Raw genomic sequence first — 24795 nt, 5'->3', positions numbered from 1 at the left:
TCCTTTGCCAGCTGGAGGGGGGAAGCTGATAAACAAGGCAGACAGCTTTGGAAACAAACCTCTAATACTACATTAGGCATGTTTAAAAGCAGCAGTGTGTTTCAGCCACTCTTAGCATATGTTTATTCATAGGAAATCAGCAGTAAAACACACTGGCCAGCGTGTGCAAGAGTCTGCATGAGGTCGTTTCTCTTTCAGACATCAAATACATGAGAGTGTCTTGGTAATTGTTTTACAGTGGGGTTCTAATCATACTCCAGGCATAAGCTGAGCCAAGCAACTTGCCTTTTAATAGAAAAGTGTTTGCTTTTAAGCTTGTTCAGCTTGCCACATTTTTTCTGGTTTTCCGTGTCTGAGTGTGTTTTTGCATCTCCATACAGTCACGGCTGTGTGTTTGCTCCTGATGCAGTTCTGAATATCATTATGTAAAATACCACTGTCTGGGGCAGCATTAGGATGGATAAATTTCATTTTTGACTTGGTAGCTGTGCGGTGTTAAAACAGCAGCATATGCTGCTGTCATGTAGTACAAAATATTCAGTATGGAAAATGGAAAAAATGGCAGTGGATTTAATGAAAAATATTTTTTATATAAGTCACCTTCAAAGGCAGGTAATCTGGGAGTCAAATTGAATATTTTGGTTGATTTGAGATAATACCTTCCAATTGCATGTGCTCAAGGTACGGAAATACGTGTCAAAAAAATAATCAAAATATCCATTATTGTGTAAAATGTAGCTCTGCATTAAGTACCTGGATAGGATTGTACATGCAAGCAGTTGTAATTTAACTGAGAACATATTATTTAAAAATAGTGGCCAGCAGCAGAACACTAGCCAACTGACAGGAAAATAAGAGTTCTGTCCTCCTGAAAACCCTTGTTATTAGGGAAACCATCTGGCAGTGTAATAGCTCTGAGTGTTATTTCTTTCAGCCTCTTATCTTTGGTTGTTAGCTGTCTTAATAGAGTTTAATATAATAGAAATTAATTGACCTCCATAACTTAATTGATGCCATTTCATTCATTTCCCTCCCAGCATATTCCTCATTCTGAATTGATGCTACACCATCACATTGTGTTTTTCCTGTGAAGTTTCTTCTTTCTTATTGTTTTGCATTATCAATATCTGAGCTAATGGCTTCTTGAATCTTGACAGGCAGTAGAAACAAACTTTTTCTGATTTAGCTTAAGTGTGGTGACAACCTGACTCTTGGCTGGAAAGATTGCCTGAATAAAATGGTAATGAATAAGTTGCTGTAAAGGGCATTTTGTAACTTATCAGTGCTTTCTCTGTTTCCACATACTAGCATAAATATAAGAATAAACTGAATATTTGCCAAATGTATGACTCATACAGAGTTGCGCCCCTGAACTCAAAGGTTGCTGTTCTGAGCACAGTGGACTGTACGTCTGTGTTCTGGCCAGGACAGGGTTAATTTTTGCAGTCTGGGAGGGAAACGGGAGGATGATTTTCCCCAACTTCTCACTCCTTTTCCTTCCTTCAGGCCCGTTCCAGCTTTTGAGAATGTTGTGTTTCCCTTGGGTGCTGAGGAAAGCCTTGTGTTGTTGCTGTGTCTGCTGTGACTCCTCAGTGCTGAACACACCTGGCCAGAGTCAGGAGGGAGATTTGTGGGCAGGCCATGCAAAGATCTGCCCCAAGGGTGGGCAGTCATGAGTGCCATGGAATGTGGGAGGAAAATGGGCCAGTATTTGGGGAAATTCTCTGCTCAGATGGTTTGGAAGTTCACCCCTGAACAACAAGGGGATCCTGGTAATGTGACAGAATATTTGCAAGGAGAATGCTGTGGCAACTCCAGAGAGGAGCAACTTACTGCAGTGTGCTGGGTCCTGGCTGCTCTTCAGCAGACACAGCTCAAGGCTGGACAGCACCCTCAGGAGGAGGAGGAGGAAGTCAGACCTACAGGCAGGTCTTAAAGCATTCCTCCCTAAAGCAAAACAATTCCATGAAACAGTCTCCAGTCAAAGGAAGGCACAGCACAAAATTAAAAAAACACATAGAATAATCACCAAACCAGAAGTGATGTTGAAAATAATGTGAAGAATTTTCTCCTATTTTTTATCTATAAAGTAGATCCCTGGAATGAAAATTAGTTATATTTGATTTTTTTTTTCCTGTTGAAAAGTGAGAAATTATTTGAAATGTGAGATTTGGTAGTGCTTTCCACTTTTGAGTGCTAAATGAATTCTGAAAAGAATACAAAAAGAACATAGAAATCAGCTACCATCAGAAAAGGAGAAGTCCAAGATGCAAGACATGGCTAATGGCAATGGCAAGGGGAGACCAAGGGAGACTGCATGGTCAGGCACTGTGGGCAGCAGGGAGAACATGGCACTTCAGCTTTTTATTCTTTGGAGCCAAACCCTTTCAGAAATGAAGAGGATTGTGTCAGTCTTCATCAATTACATTCAAATCCTATTTTCTTGGTATTTTTGTTGCAACTGCAAGATGGAAGGTGTTGTTTTAAGTGACAGCTGAATTGCTGGAAGTAATGCTGTGGATGGACATGATCTGGGAAGACACATCTGGGTAATCTTTAGTCTCATCCCTACCATGCAAAACTGTTCTGTGTCCCATGGCATGTGCAAAGTTTTTTCCCTGTAGTAGCAAAATTGCCACAGTTTTTAGAAACACACCACCGTTTTTCATTGGGGGAAGAAAATCTATGTTGGTGCACTGAAAAGTGAGAAGGAAGTTGAGGGAGGTAATTCTGCCACTCTTCTCAGTCCTGGAGAGGCCTCACCTGCTGTGTCCCCTTCTGGCCCCTGTGTACAAGAGAGCCCTGGAGTGAATCCTCAGGGGGGCTCTGGAGATGTTGTGGGGGCTGGAACACCTCAGCTGTGAGGGAGGCTGAGGCAGCTGGGCCTGTTTAGGCTGAAGAAGAGCGTGAGGGATTCTTACCAACATAGGTCAGGATTTGAAGGAGGGTGTCAAGAGGATGGAGCCAGGCTCCTCTTGGTAGTGTCAAGCAGTAGGATGAGAGGCAGCAAGCAGAAACTGGAACAAAGGAAGCTCTACCTGAGCATGAGGAGGAAAAGCTTTACTGTGATTGTGACTAAGTGCTAGAAAGGCTGCCCAGAGGGGCAGTGGAGTCTCCCTCACTGGAGATGGACATCCATCTGGACAATGTCCTGAGCAACGTGCTCTGAGGGGAGGGACCCTGCTTGAACAGTGAGCTTGGACTAGACAGTCCCAGCTGTGGTCCTTCCCCAGCTTGCCCATTTGGTGAATCTGTGATTCTTTGAAAGTGGGCTTTACTTGGTTTGTGGTTGGTTGTTTTTGTACCTGTCAGGCAGAGATGAGTTGGAGGAACAGGCTGTGGTTTAGAGCTGATGGTATGTGGCAATACAGCACCTGTATGGAAAGGCCAGTTGTGTGGGTGGGATGGAATGCTTGTGCTGAAGAATGATTTATCAGGGTACAGTTGCTTCAAATTGCTGAGTAATGCTGAAGATATTCATCACTATCACTGAAGAGCTCTCACATTGTCCTCAAGTTCAGGGTGAGTAGGGATTCACAGTCTTTAATGCAGTTTGATTTGAAACTGGGTATGGTGGCACAAGAAACTGTGTTTATTCTCTCCGTCTTGTGTGAAACCCCCACTCTGTGACACCCACTGCTAGCTGGGGAGCTTTTGAGTGGTTGTTAAGACTGGCCTCCCCTGGTGCACAGTGATGAGCAATGTGATGGCAGAAATTCTGAAATTTGCTGATCCAGACTGGTGAGAAACAGGAACATCTTCTGTGTGGTGGTGCCAGCTATTGGGCTGGACCTTAGAGTTTGGAAGGAAGGAAATGAAATGGTGTGGGACCACTATCCCTTAGCATCTGGATTTCCCCCAAAGCTTTAAATGAGGGCAGAGTGTGATGCATCCTGAGCAGGGTGTCCTGGTGAAATCCTGTGCAGAACACTAACTTTGCACAGTGCTGGCAGTGTGCTACAGCCGCTTGATGGCAGCCTTTGATTTGGTACATGCCTCATTAGCCGGAGCACGGCGCAGTGTGCCTGTAGTATTTGTAATGGAATAACACGTAAGAACTAAAGACTGCAAGGTATCTGCTTAATGTAGAGATGAAATGAATGAAACAGCAAGGCTAAGCTTTCCTGACCCTTCATGAGAGAATAGATGAAAAAAGGAAGAATGAGGTATTGTGCCGAAGGGAGATGATGAAATTCAAGATCCACACACATAATCTCTGGCTCAGCCTCTGAAATGTTAATCCCTGGCTAGAATTATTTGAGCTGTAGATTGCAATTTATCATCAAAATGGCACTGTGTCAAACAATACTTCTTGTATGTGTGATGTTTAGAACTATCCAATTTTAATATAAAATGGTTCACAGAGCACTGGCTAACATTTAAGTAGCAACTCGTTAAGCTCAGGATATTTTTGCTTATTTATGTAGACTCGTGGTAATCATATAGATTTCTATTCCATAGATCACTCTTCGGCTCTTTTAGCCACGGAGTATGTTTGAGAGAGTGACCTGTTTTGATCAGATCAGTGACAGGTGATGGGACTACTTGATAGTAATTCCAACACAAAGTGGCCAGGATGTTTTTTTTGAGGTGCTCAGTTAATTTTTATGGCGAAGAAATCTGCCAAAAATTTGTTGATGGCTTGGAAATCCCCAAGATTTAAGAACAGTATTTTGCTGAGTTGTGGAAACAATTATTTTGAGGTTAAAAATTTTTTTCTCATTATGTCTTACAAACTAGAATGCCCTTCAGGTTTTTCTTTACTTGCTTTTAAAGTATGCCAGCAGAGGGAGTAGAAAAATTACCATCCAGTAGGATAAAATATTCAGTGCTAAAATTCAGCCCTTTCTCCTTTAGAATTCTTAGTTTTCATACTGTAGTCTGTTACTGAAAATAAAAGAAGATAAGCACAGTTCAGATAGTTTCTGAAATGAAAGGCCATATGAAAGAGCATAATTATTAGACAAGAATGTTTAAATTCAAAAATATATATAAAAGTATGAATTGCAACAGCAATTTTTTTTCCCCTAAAACTTACAGTTTGTTGGAAAATCGCAAAGTTATTTTATTGTTACACCAGACACCAATGTGTTTTAGTGCATACTAATTAATTCATTTCTCTGCATTTATTTTGAAAAGTTGCCTCTATATAAATGTGCACTTAAATCGTGTAAGGCTTCTGCAAGCAGCTTAAAACCTGGGAGGAGCTGTTCTTGTCTCACATTTTTTTGCTTGGAAAAGGTGAGAGACTGAATGAGGAGAAGGGAGGAAGTGGCATGTAAATCATGCCAGCATGGCAAATTCATAATTCCTCTGTGGAAATTGTTTCAGAAAGTGCTGAGATTTCAGTGGAAACTATTTTGGGATCTTTGTGTGTTTCGAAAGTCTGTTTCTCTGTGGTGGTAATTAAAATCTCCTGTAAAAATCTGCCAGAACCAACAAGAGATTTTCCAGGTGTTTGGTGTGTTTGGTTAGCAGGTATCTGCCTGGTGCTCTGGGATCGCAGGCCTGACTGAGCAGTTGTGATGGCTGTGAACTGAACTATGAAGGAGACATTTGTCTTGGAGTGGGACCTTTTGTGTTAATCCTTCCAACCTTTAGAGCCAAGCATTTCGGGATGATATTTAGTCAACGAATAACTTGTATTGTGCGCTTGTGATCCCTCTCCATCAGAAACCGATGACTGTGTGGAATAACTATCAGTCTTAGATAAGAATTATTATTTTATTTTTTATTTTTCCTGCACTGTGGCCATTTTCCCTCAGAGGCTGGTGCTTTAGTAGCACATATTGTTTCTAGATTGGGATTTATAAATGGGTGCTTGGGAGACGAATGTCATTACATTGACTGTATCTGTTTATTTGTGCATGCAGTTGTTTTCTGTACGCCCAAGATAAACATGTTATCAGAGTATTTCTGAGCACAGATATTCATGTCTTAAAATTACACATACCAGTGAAGCTGTGCTGCTGCCTGCACAACCCAGACGCAGTAGGCACAGAGTATATAAACACAGTCACTGGTTTTGCTGCTTTAGAAAAGGTATTTTTCTCCTCTGGCTGCCTTTTGCATGTCTCTGTGGTGTGAGTTGCTACATAAGATTGCTGGTTTTGGTTTTTGCAGCTACATCAGCTTTGGTATTTTAGCTGTTCGGGCTTGTGCTGTGCCTTGCTGATGTTGTGCCTCCGTGTGAGTTCTGGGAGTTACAAGGAGAGCAGTCATGCTTTCAGAAATGGACACGGGACAACATTGCACAAAGGCGTATTTTGTGCTGCAGCATCTATTTTTATTAGATGGTTAAAGCTTTTGCAACTTAAAAAACATCTCTTAGTTGAATCTTTGATTTTGGGTTTCTTTGGGTTAAAAATAGGTTCAAAACTTTACATCTTTACTAGAATCAAGGAAGCTGTGCTTCATTCTTTCACATCTGTGAAAGGTAAGACTGCTGTTTGATGAATAGGGAGTTCAAATTTGGTTTGCTAGTGGCCTTTAAACCAGGTATTCTGACCCCTAAATTACCTATGAATTTGAGGATCAGATTTGATTAATTTAGTAGCACTGAACTATTTAAATATTTTAACTTCCATTGCATTCAAGAAGCCTGATTAAAATTCTTGTGTCCCGTTTTGCAGCATGGTGCTAGTTAAAAGTAAAATCTGTCTTTAAACCAGAAATTGTACAGAAGCAAGTCACAACAAATCTTGATAGTTTTTTGTGTTCTGGCTGGAAATGGTATGAAGAAGAGCTTTTAGATTTTTCCGGGATGTGTACCCGGATTTCACTGTCAGGGTTTAAAAATTATTTTCTTCTAAGTAAAGATTTCAAGTTGCTGTACATAAAAGGAACAAAAGAGTTTTTCAACTTCTTGTCTCCAAATTTTTTTCCAAGTAATTCTTCTGTATTTTAGAGCTGCAGATACCAGGAAAGAAAATAAATCCACGTTTATATACAGTGCCTGTGGATTTTTTTACTGAAGCAAAGCTAATGGCTGTCAAAAAAAACTTCTTTCTGAGCTTACTGTGATGTCTGGCTTCTGTATTTCTTTATAAGGTGTGTACTAAAAAAATAGTTGCAATCAGTCTCTGTTATGATTTTAACTCAAAATTTATCTATCAAGGAACCCCATATTTAGGTGCCTGGGCAAATTTTGGCTGGAGAGCATCAAACCTGAACAGATTTTTGCTGTACATGTTGTGAGCTCCTGCGTTCCTGAGCTAATTGGATGTAAAGTGTCACGTAGAATTGTAGTATCTGTTGGTGAACCTGGGCAGACAGTAATAATTACTAGGTTGAAGCTTGTTTTCTGTTGAAGCCCAACAGTATACCCTAGTTTTTGTTTAGGATAGGTCTGGTTTAATGCTAGTTTATAATTATTACTCACGGGGCATTATCATTTCAGATCTGTGCATCTACTTTTAAGGTACGCCAATTGCTGTAATTAATTAAAGTGCTGCAGATGCTGCTGGTTAAGCCAATTTAAAGAACAGAGCGTGAATTTCCAGTTATGTGAGCTAGATAATGATAATGCCTTAACGTGGCAGTCGCTCCTGTGAACCAATTACTGCTCAGATAGCTGAAGCAGGGCTGTGGTTCACTCTCTGCCTCCGTCCATTCTGAGGAGACACGTCTCCTTTTTTATGCTTTTTGCTGCTGAGTAATCTCAGTTTTCCTCCCTGGTTGTGGGGTGGTCCGACTGACAGCTTTTACTCTTAATAAGCTTAGAGGTAATAATCCCAGTCCTGTAGGTCACATGTACAATATGCCTTTTAGTTTCATTTTTTCCTGCTCTAGTTTTGCCAAAACATCAGGCTCTGTAATATTATACGAGTGCTGTTGCTGACTTCCTGGGACTGAAGCACTACGTTCTGATAATTGATTAATGCGTGTGTCTCGTAAGTGCTTCTACGTAACAATAATCATGAGATTAGGCCTGCTTATGTCTGTTGAGTTTTTTAGTTCTGTTTTTTAAATTTGCTTTTATTGTGGAATATTTTAAAATATGGATGGATCAAATATTAAGTTACTTAGCACTGAGATTTTTTCAAATCCGTAAGTTATGTTGACTTCACAGCCAAGAAGTGGAGAAGAAAGTACTTCCATTTGAGATATTCTGTATTTATTAATTTATTCTTTTTGTGTTTGTTTTAGATGGCAACATGATCTATTAATAAGCAAGCCATCAGGATCATCTTTGCCTTTTGTACACATGTGAATTTTTTTCTAGGGGAGCTTTAGAATTGTTGACAGTGCTTGTGCCTGTAGCGCTCCAGGAATGTTCATGGGGTATCTGCAGTGTGGAGAATAACATTCTTTAAAAAGAATGTGTAAAAACTAATTATTTGAAACTAGTATTTACTTTGTAGCACTTATTTTTATGAGTTATAAATTGTGCAAGTCTAATAATAATAATAATAAACATAAATGTAGGTAGCTTTGAAAAGTGAGAAGTGATGCAATATGAGACGTACCTGCTGTTTGACTTGCCCATGCCCAATTTCAAGTTTCAGGCTCAGGCTGGGGAGAGCCTGTGCCATGGAAGGTTTGTGTATTTTCCAGGGCAGCTCTCTGCCTGGTGCCAGGTACGTTTGAGCAGGGCTGCTGCTGTGCCAGTGCCCTCAGCAGAGGGGCTGAACCTGGAGGAAACGAGTTCATATGCAAAGCGGGGACAGAGTGGAATTTTCCCAGAATCGAAGCAGAAAGAACAGGTTTTCATCCTGGATCTGTAAAAGGAAAGTCTTAAAGGTCTGGGAGGCCTCAGGGAGCCTGGGCTAGGTGCATGGAGAATGGGCCCTGGAGAGAAACAGGGGAACATTGTTTTGTAGTGGTTGAGGCTTGGGCCCAGACAGAAGGAGGAGGAAATTGGCTGCGAAGGAGAGTCCATAATTTCTGTGAGGGAGTGGAAGAGAACAGAGTGCACTACTTAGACGTCTCTGGCCTCATTCCAGAGAATGGAAATAAAGACAAGAAAGTGCATGTGAGCATTTATTGCTTTGTCCTTTTGTGTGTTCTTATGTGACCTGCAGCAAAGGAAAAAAATGTTTTTGGAGCTCCTTAAAGAAAAAAAAAAAAATCTTTGTGTCAGTTCAACCATCCTCTGTCTGCAAGGACAGGGAGCTGAGTTCACACAGGCTAGGACAGGAAGAGTAAATCTCCACACAGTATTGCATAAAAATGTAACCCCATGTGATGGCTGAACTGTTCTCAGTCTGCTGCTGTCAAAACAGGTGGTCTTGCTCCATCCTCCCTGCTCCCCACCTTGTGGACAGCAGCCCCACTCTGTGCCCATGCTGGTGCTCACCTGGCCCTTGGAGAGCTCAGTCTGACCCAGCTGAAGCATTGGGGGCTTTTTTTGTGAGTGGGTTTTCTGCTGGCTTAGTGAGAGGAACTGGCTTGTGGAACAAGAGCCATAGAGTGCCCCGGCTGGTGCAAGGCAGGAGCCTGTGGCTGGAAAAGCGGGATTGGGTTTTGGTTGGAGATGGGCACTCTCTGATGGCTGCAGGTAGAGGTTGTTCCTGCTCTGGGTGAGGTCCATGGGGAGGGGTGGGTGTTCTGGGACCCCTCATGCTTCTCGTGCCCTGCAGGAGCTCCCACCCTGTGCTGCAGCGTGGGCCTGGCTGCCTTCGCTGGCCCATTCTTGTCCACTGCCTGCACATTGTTAGTACTGGAGATGGGTTTTGGGGCTCTTCAAAACCTGCCAGCTAGCAAGCATCTCCCTTCATGGGAGCAGAGACCTTTTGCTCAGAGACCATACATAACCTGCTTTGGCCAAATTTCCATCTGTTCTCTCTTGCTGTGCTCTCATCCAGTGCTGTGATATTTCAGGGGCACCTCCAGAAATCACCTTCCACGTGGAACACTAGCTGTCCTTTCTAATCCTAACTTGCATCAAGATTGCCTTGCTTTGGCTCTTCCTAGCCTCATGCTGTGGTAGGACTCTCTCGTTGGCAGTGAAATTGCAAACTCTTAAGTTCATGCTTTCATTTTGGTGATGTGTAAGAAAGATACTGAACAGATTTATTTTTGTGGCACAGGAGCATTGGCAAAATAAGACTATCAATTGTTGTTGAAGGTTTAGAAAAGAATGAATGTATGGGCAGACCTCCTCCTAACCTGAGGAAGAGCTGCCCTTGCTCTGTATAGTTACACTAAAAATAAATCCCCTCTTGCAAAAGCATCACAGCGCTCTGCCTGCGTGCGTATTTCTGTGGGCTCATGTCTGTTTTCATGTGCTGTAAACCCCAAGATAGAATCTCCTGGTTTATAAGGGCTAATAATTTGTTCCCAAATTTAACAAGGTGCTTAATCACATGGCTTTCTTTAACTTGATTTAATTACAAGTGGGTTGTGTCCTGAGAGTTAGGCTTGCACCTACTTACCTTGCTTAAGCGAGGTGCATCCTTTTTGGTGTCGCTCTCTCACTGTGTTTAATGGATGTGGAGAATTTCTGGGCTTTACTGAGAAGCAATTGTGCACATGCTGTCCTCTGATACCTGAGGTCAGTAACAGCAGATCAGGGCTAAGTTCTCAGTTATGACTGCCTGTAAGTTTCCATAAGACTTCTCCAATACCTCTTTATTTTTGTTGAATTTTTGATGTAATAAGAGACAAATTCTATACTTATGGTTTGTTGTCTGACCTTCGTTTTGCAGTCTTTTTTAAAAAAAGTTTCATAATGCAAGTTCTGTTCAAAGAAATCAAATTGTGGGGCAGAACTTGAAAATTCCTTTTTATTATATCCAGTTTGAAATAACTATTGTTGTTTGTTAAGACTGCACCAGATTGCTTTGGGACACAAAGCTCTCGCTGCCCAAAACTTGCTGAGAAGGAAAAAAAAAAAAAAAAAAGCAGCTGTATCAAGTTTTTTGCAATTAAAAATCTGGAAAAACTTGTTTAAGAAACTATTAGCCCAAGAACATGCATCTTTTGTCAGTATAATATGCAGCTCTGAATACAACTCTTTTTATCAAGAGTGCAGTGTTTCATATTTAATCAACGTAAAATTGAGTGCTTCCCTCACATGAATGTAACACAGATCAAGTCTCAGCCAAAGCAAATAAAAGAATGAATGCTTTGTTAATCATCCATAACTAATTTGTGCATACACAGAAAAAATGAAATCTGTTTTTGACAAGACCTTTTTCATAGGAACAGCAAGGGAGAATTGAACATGTAATGTGCATTAGTAATAGAGAATAGCAATGGGAAGATCTGAGATGTTTGCCTCAGACAAATTCAGTTTTTTGCTAGTAACAGTATTTAACAGAAACCTAAGGTAAGAGAAGGGTGGGTTTGAAGTTGTTTGCCAAAATGTAGTAAGACAAATCTGTGCTGAAGCAGACGTAGATGGATTCTTGTATGCCTTGCCATATATTCGTAAGTATTGCAGGGAACTGCCACATATCTCTGTGACAAACTCAGCTAATAGATAATACACAGTGAAGAAAATGTTAAATGCATTGCTTTTTTACACAGGCAATATGATTGTGTTGCTCTGCTGACAGTGTGGTTATGGTTGATGGGGCAGCTTCATTACAAGCCCCTGTTTTCAGGCTATTGCAGCTTTAACAAAAAAAAATTCACCCATTGGACTGAAATTTTCTATGCTTGTCAGCCTTGAGGTGAATTTTACTTTTAAGTACAAAGTTAGAAGAAATCCATTTAACTATTTCCCTGATTGAAACAAATTTGGAGGGAGGGAGGGATGGGCTTTCAAAATCTTGAGGTTTACGTTTATTGCTGAGATGCATTTCGGAATGCTTTCTGTTTATCCTCGCTGTTAAAATGTCTACAGCGTTGTTTATAAACACAGACATAAATAAATAAACAACTGCACCTGCACCACACACCATTGCCGCCGCTGCGTGTGCACAGGGTGTGACAGCTGAGGTGCCCGACATGTGTGAGCACGTCCCCATTCCAGCTCCACACAGCTGGGAGTTTTCAGCTGCCTCCCTTTTGCCCTGCTTGGATCGCCACCCTTTGCCCCTGCTCCTTCCTGCTGGCTCGGACTCTGCCCGAGATCCGCAGGGCCCGAATTCTTTCCTGCATCCTGAGCTCTGCAGAGCAGCCTGCTGGGCACCGGACTGGCCCCTGCCAGCCGCCCTGCTCTGGCATAGCAGCTGGGAGGAGACTTGCAGATTCAACCTCTGGCACCCAGGTTTTGCCCCTGATAGCGAGCTGCAGGTCTGGAGGACAGAAATAGTCATGAAGTGGCACCAGAGAATGGTAATAAAGAATAGTAATAAGGTATATGTATAAAGAATAGTAGGAAAGGGTGAGAGAATGTTGGAATGGAGACACTTCCTTGAAAAGCCAGCTCTTCCAGAGTGGATGTTGTGATGAGGATCACAGGCACAGAGCTAAGAGCAGTGGTGGCCTTGCAGTGTGCCCCCTTTTTGGCAGTGGGAGATACAGGGAGAGGCAAGAGCAACAGCAGGTCCAGCAATTTCTCTGTATTTTGAGGCACTTTTCCAGCTGTGTTGTGTCCTGTTGTTATGCATTCTGGTGATTTTGGCACATGCTGTGCAGCTGTGAGCAAGATGCGAGAGAATAAAAAGAGCACAGTCACAAATTTAAAAAGGAGGTATATTCATGCTGCAATAATATTGCTGACATATTCCCTTTGAAGAACATTGTGCTGTCTTTTATGAAGTGGTCTTTTAGCCTAACTCTGAGAAGTTCCCAAAGTGATCAGTGATTTGACCTGGAGTCTCTGGTTCTGCCCAGAGGAACGTTCGTGGTGTGAGCATCACTGCTCAGGACACAGCCATCAGGCATTACAGACTATTCAGCCATTTGCTCTGGGCTTTTGCAGTTCAGGTTCAACTTTCAGTACAGAAAAAACATAAAGTAATAGTCAATAATATTGGCACTCTTGCAGGCTTTTCTCTGTCGTAAGCCTTGCAAACTTTGTCATTTAACATTGTGCATTTGCTCTATGGAAGTTATCCTGAGATGATAACAACTGGTTGATGACATGCTGGTATTTTGCAAATCCCATTTTAACAGGTTATAACTATGCTGAATAATTAAGCCTTTCTCTGGAAAGATGAATGAAAATATATAAGCTTGTTGGAGCAGTTAATCTTTTCACCTTGTTTCTTCTTGAGGAGTTTTGCCACAAACTTGATTCTTTGTTGGAGATTACAAAGGAGCTGAATAATGTGCTTACATTAGCAAGTTTGTTTAAATAATCAAGAGTTAATTCTGGGGCCTGTATCACATATGCCTTCCTGAATGGTATTTGTTTCCTGAGGACAAGGTTTGTAGGTAGGCATGGCCTGAGGTGCAGAAGCTATTCTTAATATTATATTGAACTTACATTAAATATTCACTCCTCAGCTTGAGGTATTATTTCAAACACACCTTTTTAACATTCATGATTCTGGGTATTTGTCTTGAAGTGACCAAGACAAACTAAGCAAATTTAGAGACTAGAATGGAAACAGAAAAGAAGCTGAACTAACAATAAATCAGTAACTAGTTTACCCTTCAAAAAAAAAATAAATTAGTCAATTATTTTTTCTTAAGGACTGACTCTGTTAGGGGACACTACCTGGACATCTCTTTTGTACTATTTGAAGGTGCAGTGGCACCATTCATGGGAGACCTCTGCACACAGCAGAGGAGGAGGAGGCTTCATGATGGAGGCTTCCTGTCAGGCATAGCAGAGCTGGAGTGCCAGGCATTGGTAGGTGAGCTTAAATCTAAATTTTGTACCAGTTATTGCTGTTATTTTAAAACAAAAACCAGAGAACAACCTGTGAGCCCCTTTAGTTGATACATGAAAAAATGTGGAATTATGAGCTGCTAAGCAGTTAAATTAAACTCATGGTTATGAAGTCAGCTACCCTGTCCTCCCCCTGGAAATAGGAAGTCACACAAAATAAGTGTGTTTCTTACTCCAATTTCTGATGAAAGTTTAGGAGCTAACTTTAGTATCTGCTGTTTGTCCTTCTTCTAACATTAGGTAAATTATCTATATTTCTACTTTGGGCTGAAGCTAACTGTACAGAAATACTACACAGGTACACAGCAAACTCTGCAAAAGCAGGGAGGAACGTGAGCCCAGCCAGGGAATGCTGTCTGCAGTGCCTCAGCTGAAGCAGAGCGTGGGAGCTGCTCCTGGGGGCAGAGGGCTCAGTGTGAGGAACCAGCAGCACAGAGCTCCAGGAAATCTGGGACTGCTGGGCTTTGCAAGCAGTGCTTTCCTAACAGCCTCACCTGCCACAGGTCTGCAGCAGCTCAAGCCTAGACTTCCTCAAATCTGCTCCTTTGAGAGGAAAGCTTTGAGGATTTAAACAGCCAGTTGGTGATATTAAGTTTCTCTGCCAGCTTCAGCCAGCTTGTGGCCCACATCCATGGCAAAGTAAAACTGTGCAGGAGTTTACAGTGGGAGTTCCACCAGCTTGTGGTCCACATCCATGACAGAGTAAAACTGTGCAGGAGTTTACAGTGGGAGTTACTTTTGTAGCTTTTGTTAAATAGAAATGGTTTCAGCTTGATGGCCTTTGCTTGCTAATGATGACTGTGTAGTAGTTCCCACAGGCTTGCACACAGCTGTGCCCTGTACCTTAGCAGGCCCGGGGGAGATGGTCACATCCCTGGCTGCTGTGGCATCTGGGGAAAGGAAGGGAACAGACAGTCCCTAATGTGGGGTGATCCCAACAACAGAGGGTGGATGGCTGTGAAAGGAAAACAGATCCATTGGGGCATTAGTGAGCTCAGCATGTTGGGATCTAGACTTGGCAGGCAGGGATGCCCTTCTATAGCTGCTGAGGGAAACAGGGTAGTCACATGCTCCAGGGCTCTTGAGTGATACTGCACAAGCTGTAACTCTGCAAAAACAAGCAAAATTTCATGTACCTTACAAAGATGCAGTAATGTTTTCATCGAGTGCAAGGACAGTCTGAGTTTAGCTGATCAAAGGTATCTAACAATAAATTTAAACCTGTCAGTACCAAAGAAGAGAAACTTGCACAGCATCTCTAGAGGAAATGATCTAAAAGAGTAAAAAAGCTACAAATACTAAAGTGAATGTTTCTTGAATCAGTTGTCAATCTCCTGTATACTTCTGTGGGAGAGTGTTCAGGAATTGTGTCTGCATTACTAAAACAGTCCAAGGGAGAAAGCAATTGAGGGTGTTATAAATGGACACATAAAGCAGTTATCCACATCCTGTGCAAGGTAGTACTTTAGGGTTCAATAGTTATCTGCTCCTTATTAAAATTACCCAGCTCACCTGTAATTTTTTCTCTGTTGTCCTTTGTAAGCAGCAAGCCCACTTTAGAAGGGGATACCTGTCTCATACAGATGATCTATTAATAATTTGCCCAACTAAAATTTTAATCATGCACATATTTTGCCATCTGCCCAGTAGTTCTCTAAGAAGCTTAACAGTATTTTTTGCTAGAAAAACAAGACCTCTGAATTTTCTTGGTGTAATTCTGCATAGTGTAGATGAATGACTCAGTTTCTTAGGTACAGTTTCTTTTTCTAGACTTTGTGTCTGATGTTAATCATAGGAGATTTCCAGAGTCTGTGAAAGCATAGGATTAGATGCATAGGGAAGTTGAAAGGTTTGTTGTTACCTACAGCAGGTCAGTTGAGCACACCCACAGGTATGATTTTAGTCAGAAAGAACCTTTCACTACATACCTCAGTCTCTTGGGGTGCCACTGGAATCTCGTGGTGCTGTAAGAAGACAGAAGCTGAAGTAGCATATAGGGTTTTCTCTTTGCTTACTGAAATTGTCTCTGCTTGTGCTACATGAGAAACAATGTGTGATGCTTCCAATATAATGATTCATCAGTGTAGATATACTGTTAAAACCAACATATTGCTGTTTTTTGAAGGAGTCTTCAAGCTTAACCTAAGATATGACCAATATGATAAATAGTTTGATACAAGGGCTTTGGTTCTGGCAAGGACAAAGGTCACTTTGTAAGGATAACAAATATATAATTATGTCATTAAGGGTAGCTGTTTCAATGCTTAAAAATGTTTTGTTTTATTCCAAGCCCTCATGTCTAAGGTTCCAACGTTTCTGGTATGTGCAGAATTTTTTAAACATTAAATTCTCCATTTAGATGCATCGTAATTCTTAATAATGTTCCGGATACCTTGAACCATTATTTGCTTTTAAACAAGTTTTCAGCAGAGATCGTCGTGCTGCCTTCATTCGGTCCTCCAAATCTCCCATCCGCCTGTCTAAATTATTTTAACTGACATAGTTTCTAATTTATTCTCTCCAGTTGAGAGAGCTCCCTGTAGCTTGTGTATTTTAGCATTTAATTGCTGTATACTCTCCCAAATTAAATTCTGTGGTGATCCATTTTGCTCTGCTGGTGAAGCAGTGATCTTTCCATCTGAGCGAGGCGATGCTCAGGCAGGGCTGCCACCCCAGGCTGGGAGAGGCAGAACCTTGCAGCTCCTCTCTGCTGCTGCCCGGGGCTGCAGGGCACAGCTTTCCTCCACAACAGGCTCCATTTAATTCTGGGGCCAAAAGAGGGAAGCCCACTGTTCCTCTCGAGGAGTTTTTAAACCTGGATAAATTGCTTTGTCAATGATTTTCTGCCGAAGTTTGCTCCTCCTTAAAATCTGCATATCTTTGTGGGCTTTTTAGCATTTGCTTTTGTAAAAGACGAAAAGGCAGCCCCTAAAAATACTGTGCTGTACATTTTCCTTGTTTGTTTCCTTATTGTTCTTTTTGACAAAATAATATCCACTAAAGAAACTTCCCTAGTTAGGTCTTTTTTGGATGTTTATACATTGATCACTAATTATTTAATATATTTCTATTAAAGAGGGACCATTTACTATCTAAATAATGAAGAGCTTCAGTAGTTTTTGATCTGATTTCTGCAGCATGGAAATGTTTTCCTGTTATTTCTCAATATGTGTGTGTGTATGGAAAGGAGGGCACTGGAACCTCAGGGGTTACAGACAGCGCAGCAGGGTCGCAGCTCTGTATGGGCAAGCTGAGTTCAGGTGTGCAGAGGTAAAACACATCCTGCTGATTTCTCTGGCGGGACTCTTTCCCCAGCCCAGATAACACAGAACATGAACAAAACCCAGACAATGTTTGGATTCTCTGCAGCTCTAGAAGCTTGGAGGCAGTTTAACAGAACACAAAGGTGTTTCTTACTTATTTGCACCTCTTATATTAACCTTGAAGAAGACCTTTCTTGTGAAGGTGTTAATCTTTTGGAACAGAGTTGGGCACTGTTTAATAGTGTGACATGTTGATCGTCATAAATGAGCTGTTTGTTTTACAGCTGTGGTCCAGGATCTCTGCACTTAGTTCCTCTGAGTATTTTTGTCCTGCTTGCTGTGAAAAGACCTCTTCAGCAGGGAATGATGGGGATGATTCCTAGACAAGGCTTGTGGTGCACAGCACTGCTGCACGTTGTTGCAGCAGATGATCAGGCTGTGGGAATTCTCTATGCCAGGCAGATATATATAGAAGGCTGGCACTTCCTGTGTTGGAAGTTTTGGGATGCCTGACTCTGCTCAGAGCCAGGAATGTTGTGACAGGAATAACGCATGATTGCATTACTGAAAAGGAATTTGTGTGATAAATGGGTCTGGCCCTGTATCTGTGTCAGTAAGTGCAGCTTCATTGGCTTCATTTGAACCGACTACAGTTTGGCCAATGTTATTTTTCCCTTCTCTAGCCCCAAACCTTGTAATTTGATGGTCATCTGAGGGATTGTGGGAGTAACTTAAAATGCTGGGGAGGAATAGTGTTGGGGACTGCTCCTTGGAAAAACCATGCAGAAGTTTTTGAAGCCTGTTTGCAGTCCGTGTCTGTGTGTGCTGTTGGTCCCCAGGCTTTGGCAGAGCCGAGTACAAATGAGAACTCATCTGAGCCTGGCCCTGCACTCACAGCTTGTGATTCCTGGGGCTCCAGATTGTCTGCAATTTGTCTTTCTGATGGCACTGCTGAATCGCACTTCTCTTGGTATCTGAGATGACAATGTTTTTAAAGTCTATGCAAACACAAACAGCATGCTTAGAAATTGGGAGCTGCCTGAGTGCATTATTACTAATTCTCTTCTGTTCAAAAAAGGAACGCAACTTTTATTGACCTACTGAGTGTTACTTACTCTACGTATTTCTTTGTCTGAATTCAGAAATCAAAGTACTTCAGGGTATTGGGAAGTCTTTCTGTTTTCTATATTAATTTTCATTTTGCTACCTTTGAGTTTGTCTCCCTCTTCTAGATTTTTGATAATTTGCTCAAATTTTTCCTAAACTACCAGGATGCACAAGTGCCAACCACTCAGTGGGCAGAGTGCAGAGCCAGCCATGTGCTTCATCCTGCTGCTTTGCCAGCTGGGAACAGCTGATACAGCTTGATGTACTGCCCAGATAGGGTTATTTCACCCAAAAAATGGTGAAATGTTGGAGGCATTTTGGGGACTGTGGGGAATAGGAGGAGACCATGAAGGGAAGTGAAGCTGCTTGTGAGAGGTAAGTGTAGAATACAAAAGCAGAAATTCCCCAACACAGGTGAGAAAGATGGAAAAGTATTGCTGTATGTTTATGTGCAGATTCTCCTCTTCTTAAGTGAATTAAAATGATCACTCTGGCAAACAATGTACTTCTAAAATAACATTCAGATTTCTCAGAGCCTTCAGCTGACCCAACACAGCCATTATTCTGTTAGGCAAGAAGATAGGCCTGCTGGAGTTTCTGCTAACATACTATGTAGTTATATTTTTAATAATTTATTAAAGTTTTCAAGGAGAATGGCACTTTTTTCCCAGTGTGCTGTTTCACTTGATAGAACCGTACAGTAACAAACATGAAACAAGAAATGGTTGTTAACCAATGCTCCATGGATCCTCTTACGAGTCCAGCAGTGCCCATTCTAGTCTCAGGAGGATGTTTGAGCTGGAAGATAACATAGAGGTATTTGTATTTTACTGGCACTCTATGTTATCTTCTGTCTTTCTGTGACATTCAGATATTGTAGCTGATTTTATTTGCATAATGCATTGCCTTTCTTAAAAGTAAAGGGTTTCTAAATTGCTCTTTTCTTACAGAATGCACTCCATCTTCACTGTTAAGGGTTGTATTTTGTCACCTCTCTTTATTATTGCATTGGATTGTTTCTCTCTTGTGACTTCAGAATTGACTTTTCATGCCACCCTTTCACAAAACAGGATGTGGCAACCCTGGCAGTCACATGAATGTAAAACACCTGGAGGCATAACAGAGCCTTACACAGTTTAAACTTTGATTATATAGGCAAAAGCAGGAAAGTTGAGCAATTAAAACATTTGCACTCGGATTCCTGCTTGACTTTCCACATGCTCCTGTAAGACACAAGTAAATACTCTTTACCTTTAAATGGATATTATTTATTAAAAAAAAAAAATACCCCTACCAAAGTGGGCTTCTCTTTGGAACAACTCACTCAAGCTCAGCTCTTTCTGGCCATTCTGCTTGTAGGTTTGCTGTCTATTCTATTCTTGGATTATTTTATCCCTGCTAATTTAAGAATTATTTATCCTTCTGCAAGAAAATGTCTCTGTTTCTGGGGCAACTCAAATTCTACTACAGGAAGTATGTAGGTTTTTAGGAAGAAAATGCTACAATCTTTGCAAGAGGTGATTATGAGCACGCTCTGACATTTAAAGACAATTTTTTAGAAGTTGGTTGTGTGTCAGAGTAGAAAACACAATCCATTGTGAAATCAGTCATGGACCTATGCAGCTTGAGAATCTTCTTTTAACATGCAAAACGTTTTTCCCTGTGTACTTACATAGATAAAACCATGTAAGGCCAAACCTGTGAAGCTTAAAAGGAGAAAACATTGCAAAACTTCTAACAGGCTTCACTTTCTGGAAGAGTAGGAGGACATACTTAAACTTGCATGTGGAGCAAAATAAGACTCAAAATATCAGTCACTGTCTATTTTTGTTTGAGTTTGGGGATTTTGGTTGGTTTGGTTTTTTGTTGGTTTTTTTTTGGTTTTTTTTTGGTTTGTTTTTTTTTTTTTTGGTATAATATTACAAATTTTGACTTTCTTAGGCACTTGGAACTTGGAAAGTCAGGTTCTGTCTTTGCCGCACAAAAATGTTGTGAAATGAATCAATTTCTTAGGAAGATTGAACTCGATTGCTAAGTGTATCTTGTTCTTCACAGCACATCAGGATGTGTAGTGATAGGAAAATCTTCCTGCTTGTGGCTGGCTCCTTCCCTTTGTCCTGGCACCCTGCTGCCTGCATTCTCATCTCCCTTTTCCTCTACATCAGCTACCAGCAGAAGGTTCCATTAGGAATTGCTGATGATCATCTTCACTGGGAGAACTTTGCCTCTTCCCTATTCATGTCTCTCATTCACTCTCCAATCCAGATTATCTGAAGGTGTAAATGACAAGATGATAATTTGTACAATAAATAGATATTAAGTGAAAATGTAAATTCACATAATTTCAAAATCCTTCTGCCTTTCTATGTGTGTCCAGCTTTTGCATGCTTGCAAGTTTAATGTTGTGTGCTTTTCTCTTCACTTCAGAGCCACCATTGAACTGGAGACAGGCTTGGCTTATCTTGTTTGCTTTGACTTTTTTCAAAAAATCACTTTGATAAAGACAACATGCACCTGACTTAGCAGATAAGATGGTGTGTTTGTAACCAGAGAAAGTAGCTCTGCCCCCAGGTAGCTCTGTTTTTTGGAGTCACTGAAGCATATTGGTGTTCCCTATGAGACCCAGTGGGAGGTCTGTGTGTGGCTCTCCTGACATGGGTGCATGTAACAGGTGAGCCAGCACTGAGAAGGCATTTGTAGCTACACAATAAATAAATAAAGGAAATAAATGCAGATCTCTGTTGGGCTGGGGATATTCACAGCTGCTGAGAAGTGATTTTGGTAGTCAGACTGAGAGGAGCACGTCAGAATACAGGCATGGTGTGGCTGATGAATGATTCATCTGGAAGGCTGCAAGCAAGCACCCACATTCATGGTTTGTTCTAAGATCTGTTGATCTTGCTAAGATCAACATCTTACTGTCAACATCAACTCTTCAAAATCCTCCAAGATGAGTTGTCTAAGATCCTGTTGGGTGTAGATGCCTGCACGGGCGCTGCAGTAAACCTCACACTCTGTATAACGACTTGTAATGTTAGTTATTCTAAAGGCATGATACAAGAACAGATTATTGTTGTTCATATCTGTGTAATAATGGAAACTCCCTTTCCATTTTACACATTGTCAGAACCTTGGACCTTAATCTTGCTCTTTGATTGACAACTGCAGCCGGGGAAGGAGCACTCGTATTGTTTGTGAGAGTCGCATCTGTTCAACTTAATTCAGCTGAGAGTATTTGCATATTCTTAAGTATTTCTTCTGAGAGGGCCTAAATCCTTCTCAAGTGTTTGATGCATTTTTGAAATTCATTCATAAGGTATCTACATGCACTAATAGTTCTGTATAATATTGCTGTGCATAATCTGTCAGATAAGGCTAGTTTTTTAAACAAGGTATTCTTTGGGGATGACATATTACATTCTGACTTATTCTACTGGGCAGAAATGTCAAGTACTTTGAAAAAGGATGCTTGAATGTTTTGATTGAATTAATATTCTTTATTCAACACAAATTGTCAGCTGCAGTAAAATGTAGTCTTATTGTGAGAACATTTTTCAAAAGAATTAAAAGCAGGGCTTTTTTGTTTTATTTTTTGTTACTGGAGCTTTTTGAAATAAAATCATTCCTTTCTTGATGATGCTGATAATAGATAGAACAAGAGAGTAGATTCTTAGATGCATTTTAGATTAATTTGTCTGAATTGTTAAATCATGAGCAACACTTTTATATTGAAATGCAACTTCAGCTTTTCAGATAAAATTTTGACTTTTATCTATTTTGCTCTTTATTCTTTTCTTGCAAAATTTTTATCAGTATTTTTGGAAGTATTGTCAATTTTAGTTTCAGAAACCTTTCACTCTTGATAGTGCATGTACAACACTAATGAGAAGAGCCACTGCTCAGAAAGATATTCAGGTATTATATTTGAGCATGGAACACAGACTAGATGACCTCAAAGCATTATGCAAAGAAATACATGCTTGGTCCAAACCCATGTCTTCCACAGGCTGGAAGTTCCAGTCCAGAACTATCCAAGTTTGGACAGAGCGAGTCAAATTTGCTATGAAAAGAAATGAGAATATATTCCCAGCAGTTTAACTGGATGTGGGCTGTGGATCTACTTCAAGCTCAAGCCATTAAAGAAATCCTAGATCTCATAATAGAATAATGGAACACCACTAATCACAATGGACAACCTTTTTTTTTAGTTGCACTAAGAAAGTGTTCAAAGCTCCACCACCATTAGTGACTGATGTAGTTTAAGAAATGGTTTTCTGTCACTCAACTGGGCCACAGTGATTTTTTTTTTTTTTTGGGGGGGGGGGGGGAAGGAAAAACCCTACAGATTTAATAAGTGCATGTTTTGTTCTGTGCACATGCAGGTTTGGGTGTAACTGCACCTTTTACATCCATGAGCTTTGTTTTTCTCTTGCTTTCAGGAATCTCCTTCTGGACGTAGAAAAGCTCTTGCCACCAGCAGCATCAACATGAAGCAATATGCCAGCCCCATGCCTACACAGACAGATGTCAGGTTAAAATTCAAGCCTTTGTCTAAGAAAGTGGTATCTGCCACACTACAGTTCTCCTTATCTTGTATTTTCCTGAGGGAAGGAAAAGCCACGTAAGTTGTTTGTTGGGTTTTTTTTTAAAACCAGATAGCCTGCTATGTGTTGCTTTTCAAAGAATCCTTTGGATAAAGAGCTCTTTTTGTATAGAAAGGTGGAATTTGAGAGCATCCTTCAGCATACCTATCATTCTTGCCATAGTTGGTTTCTTAACTGAGTAAAAGTTGTTTCTTACTCTGATTTCAGCCTTGTGTTCTTCAGAGGTAAATGACTTGTGCTCTACTCTTACAGACATTTAAAATAACAACAGCTTAAAAGTATCTACAGGTCTGAAATGAGTGGGAGTGTGTGTTTATGTGCATGTGTGTGTTCATCCAACAATACCCTTGGCAGATTTCAGGGGAGCCCACTGATATTTCACAAAGAATGCAATGAGGACAAGGAGTTGGAAGGTGAGGGAGGGTGGATTTAGAGTTAAGATTTTGGGTTGAGCACAAGAACATCCTGTGGGAAGAGTTCTCTTGGGCACTGATTACCACTCCCCTGACTCATCACTTGGTTCTAGATTGTAAATTATTGACAGGGTTTTCATAGTACCCTGAGCAAGGGATCTGAAAAAAGCTGCTCCTTGTGAAAGCATTGGTTTCCAGTACGTGTAAATAGACACTGCCTTTTTCTTATCTCGTTAATGATTTCAGATCTTTAGAAAAGGGATTTTAATCCTGTAACAGCATCAGGAGTTATGAATGAATGTAGGTATTGCATGCATGCAGCATGTGGGCAGTCGGTCTGGCCAAGCGTTTTCATTTGAACCGAAGCAGACCAGGCAAGCATTTGCCAGCCTTTCTGGGCTGGTTTAAAATTTTAGGAGGCAATTGTTAACTCTTGATGCAAAGCAGTATTTTTTTACCCTTTACAAGTTTGTTAATTGAAAACTTTCCCTTCAGAAATTGATATATATTTATGAGTTGTATTAATTTTGTTTTTCTCATTATATTCAAGATCAGATCTGATATCACAGACCTCCCTGAAGAAAACATCAAAATATTTAAAGAATTTTAAAGAATACAGTCATATCAGATGTGGTATTAACAGGCTGCATTTTAATGCCTGGTGTGATGTTTGTTATTTAGGGATGAAGACATGCAAAGCCTGGCTAGTTTGATGAGTATGAAACAAGCTGATATTGGTAACCTAGATGATTTTGAGGAAGACAATGAAGAAGATGAAGAAAACAGAGTGAATCAAGAGGAAAAGGCTGCAAAAATTACAGGTTGGTTTTGCCACAGGCATTGTAAAATATAGTTTCCTTTGCTAATTGTCCGATTTTTTTTATCCTTATGCTATATTTTTATTTCACTTAAAAAAAAATCCTAACAACCAAAACAATATTTAGGATAGCTTGACTGAAGAGGAACCCATCCATAACTCAACAAAGTTTAATCCTTGTGAATTCAAGAGCACTGATTTGTGTCTGAGTGTCCTGTTTTTGGGAGAGGATGCACTAAGTAGGTAGCATTTTAGGGAAGCAAAGAAGCAGTGTGAGCAGAGGAGCAGGAAAAGCAGAAGGAAAGGGTCAGTGAGCGAGAAGACAAGAGGAGAGGCTCAAGTGAAATAATGAAGAATTATTAGGAGAATAACTGCGAAATGACTTGTGCCATGAACAGATGCTGAGGTTCTGCTCAATAATATGGCAATTCCAGGCTGCATATTGCTGCCTTTGGGTGGGGGTGTCTCATGCAAAAGAAACTGGGAGGCTGTTAAAGGACTTTAATGAATTTGATAGTGAAGTTGTTTGAAGTGAGATAGTGTAACCACATTTGAATTGCTGATGAAAGTGCTTAGTGTATTCAGGATAGCTGAACTAATCGAGGCAAGTCAGATCAGGGTGAGATGATGTTAAATTGTTGGTACAGATCAGTGTGTAGTACTGCTCCAGATGGGTTCGGTAAGAACTCTTTCTGTAAAGAATTAGGAAAAGAAAATTAACTTCTGATGCCAAACCTCATAACTTCCAATGCTCTTTTAAAATGTCAGAAATAAAGGGATCCTTCTCCAAAGTGGGGGAAGAGCATCCCAAATGGAGAAGTGAATTGTCAAATCTGTTCTTGAAAATTCAGAGGAACATTGG

General features: G+C 40.7%; 1 protein-coding gene across 16 annotated transcripts in view; it reads left to right on the top strand.

Annotated features, from left to right (window-relative positions):
* Positions 1–24795, top strand: part of EHBP1 (EH domain binding protein 1) — a 202431-nt gene that overhangs the window by 51676 nt on the left and 125960 nt on the right. For all 16 annotated transcript variants that reach the window (XM_085577248.1, XM_031504212.3, XM_085577247.1 and 13 more), the window contains exons 5-6: positions 22539–22720; positions 23798–23937. In XM_085577248.1, the coding sequence (XP_085433374.1) occupies positions 22539–22720; positions 23798–23937 (322 nt within the window). The remainder of the gene's footprint in view (positions 1–22538; positions 22721–23797; positions 23938–24795) is intronic.

The sequence above is a fragment of the Lonchura striata genome, chromosome 3 (assembly GCF_050655825.1).
Source record: "Lonchura striata isolate lonStrDom1 chromosome 3, ASM5065582v1, whole genome shotgun sequence".
Taxonomy (NCBI): domain Eukaryota; kingdom Metazoa; phylum Chordata; class Aves; order Passeriformes; family Estrildidae; genus Lonchura; species Lonchura striata.
This window is presented reverse-complemented; position numbering and strand designations above follow the sequence as displayed.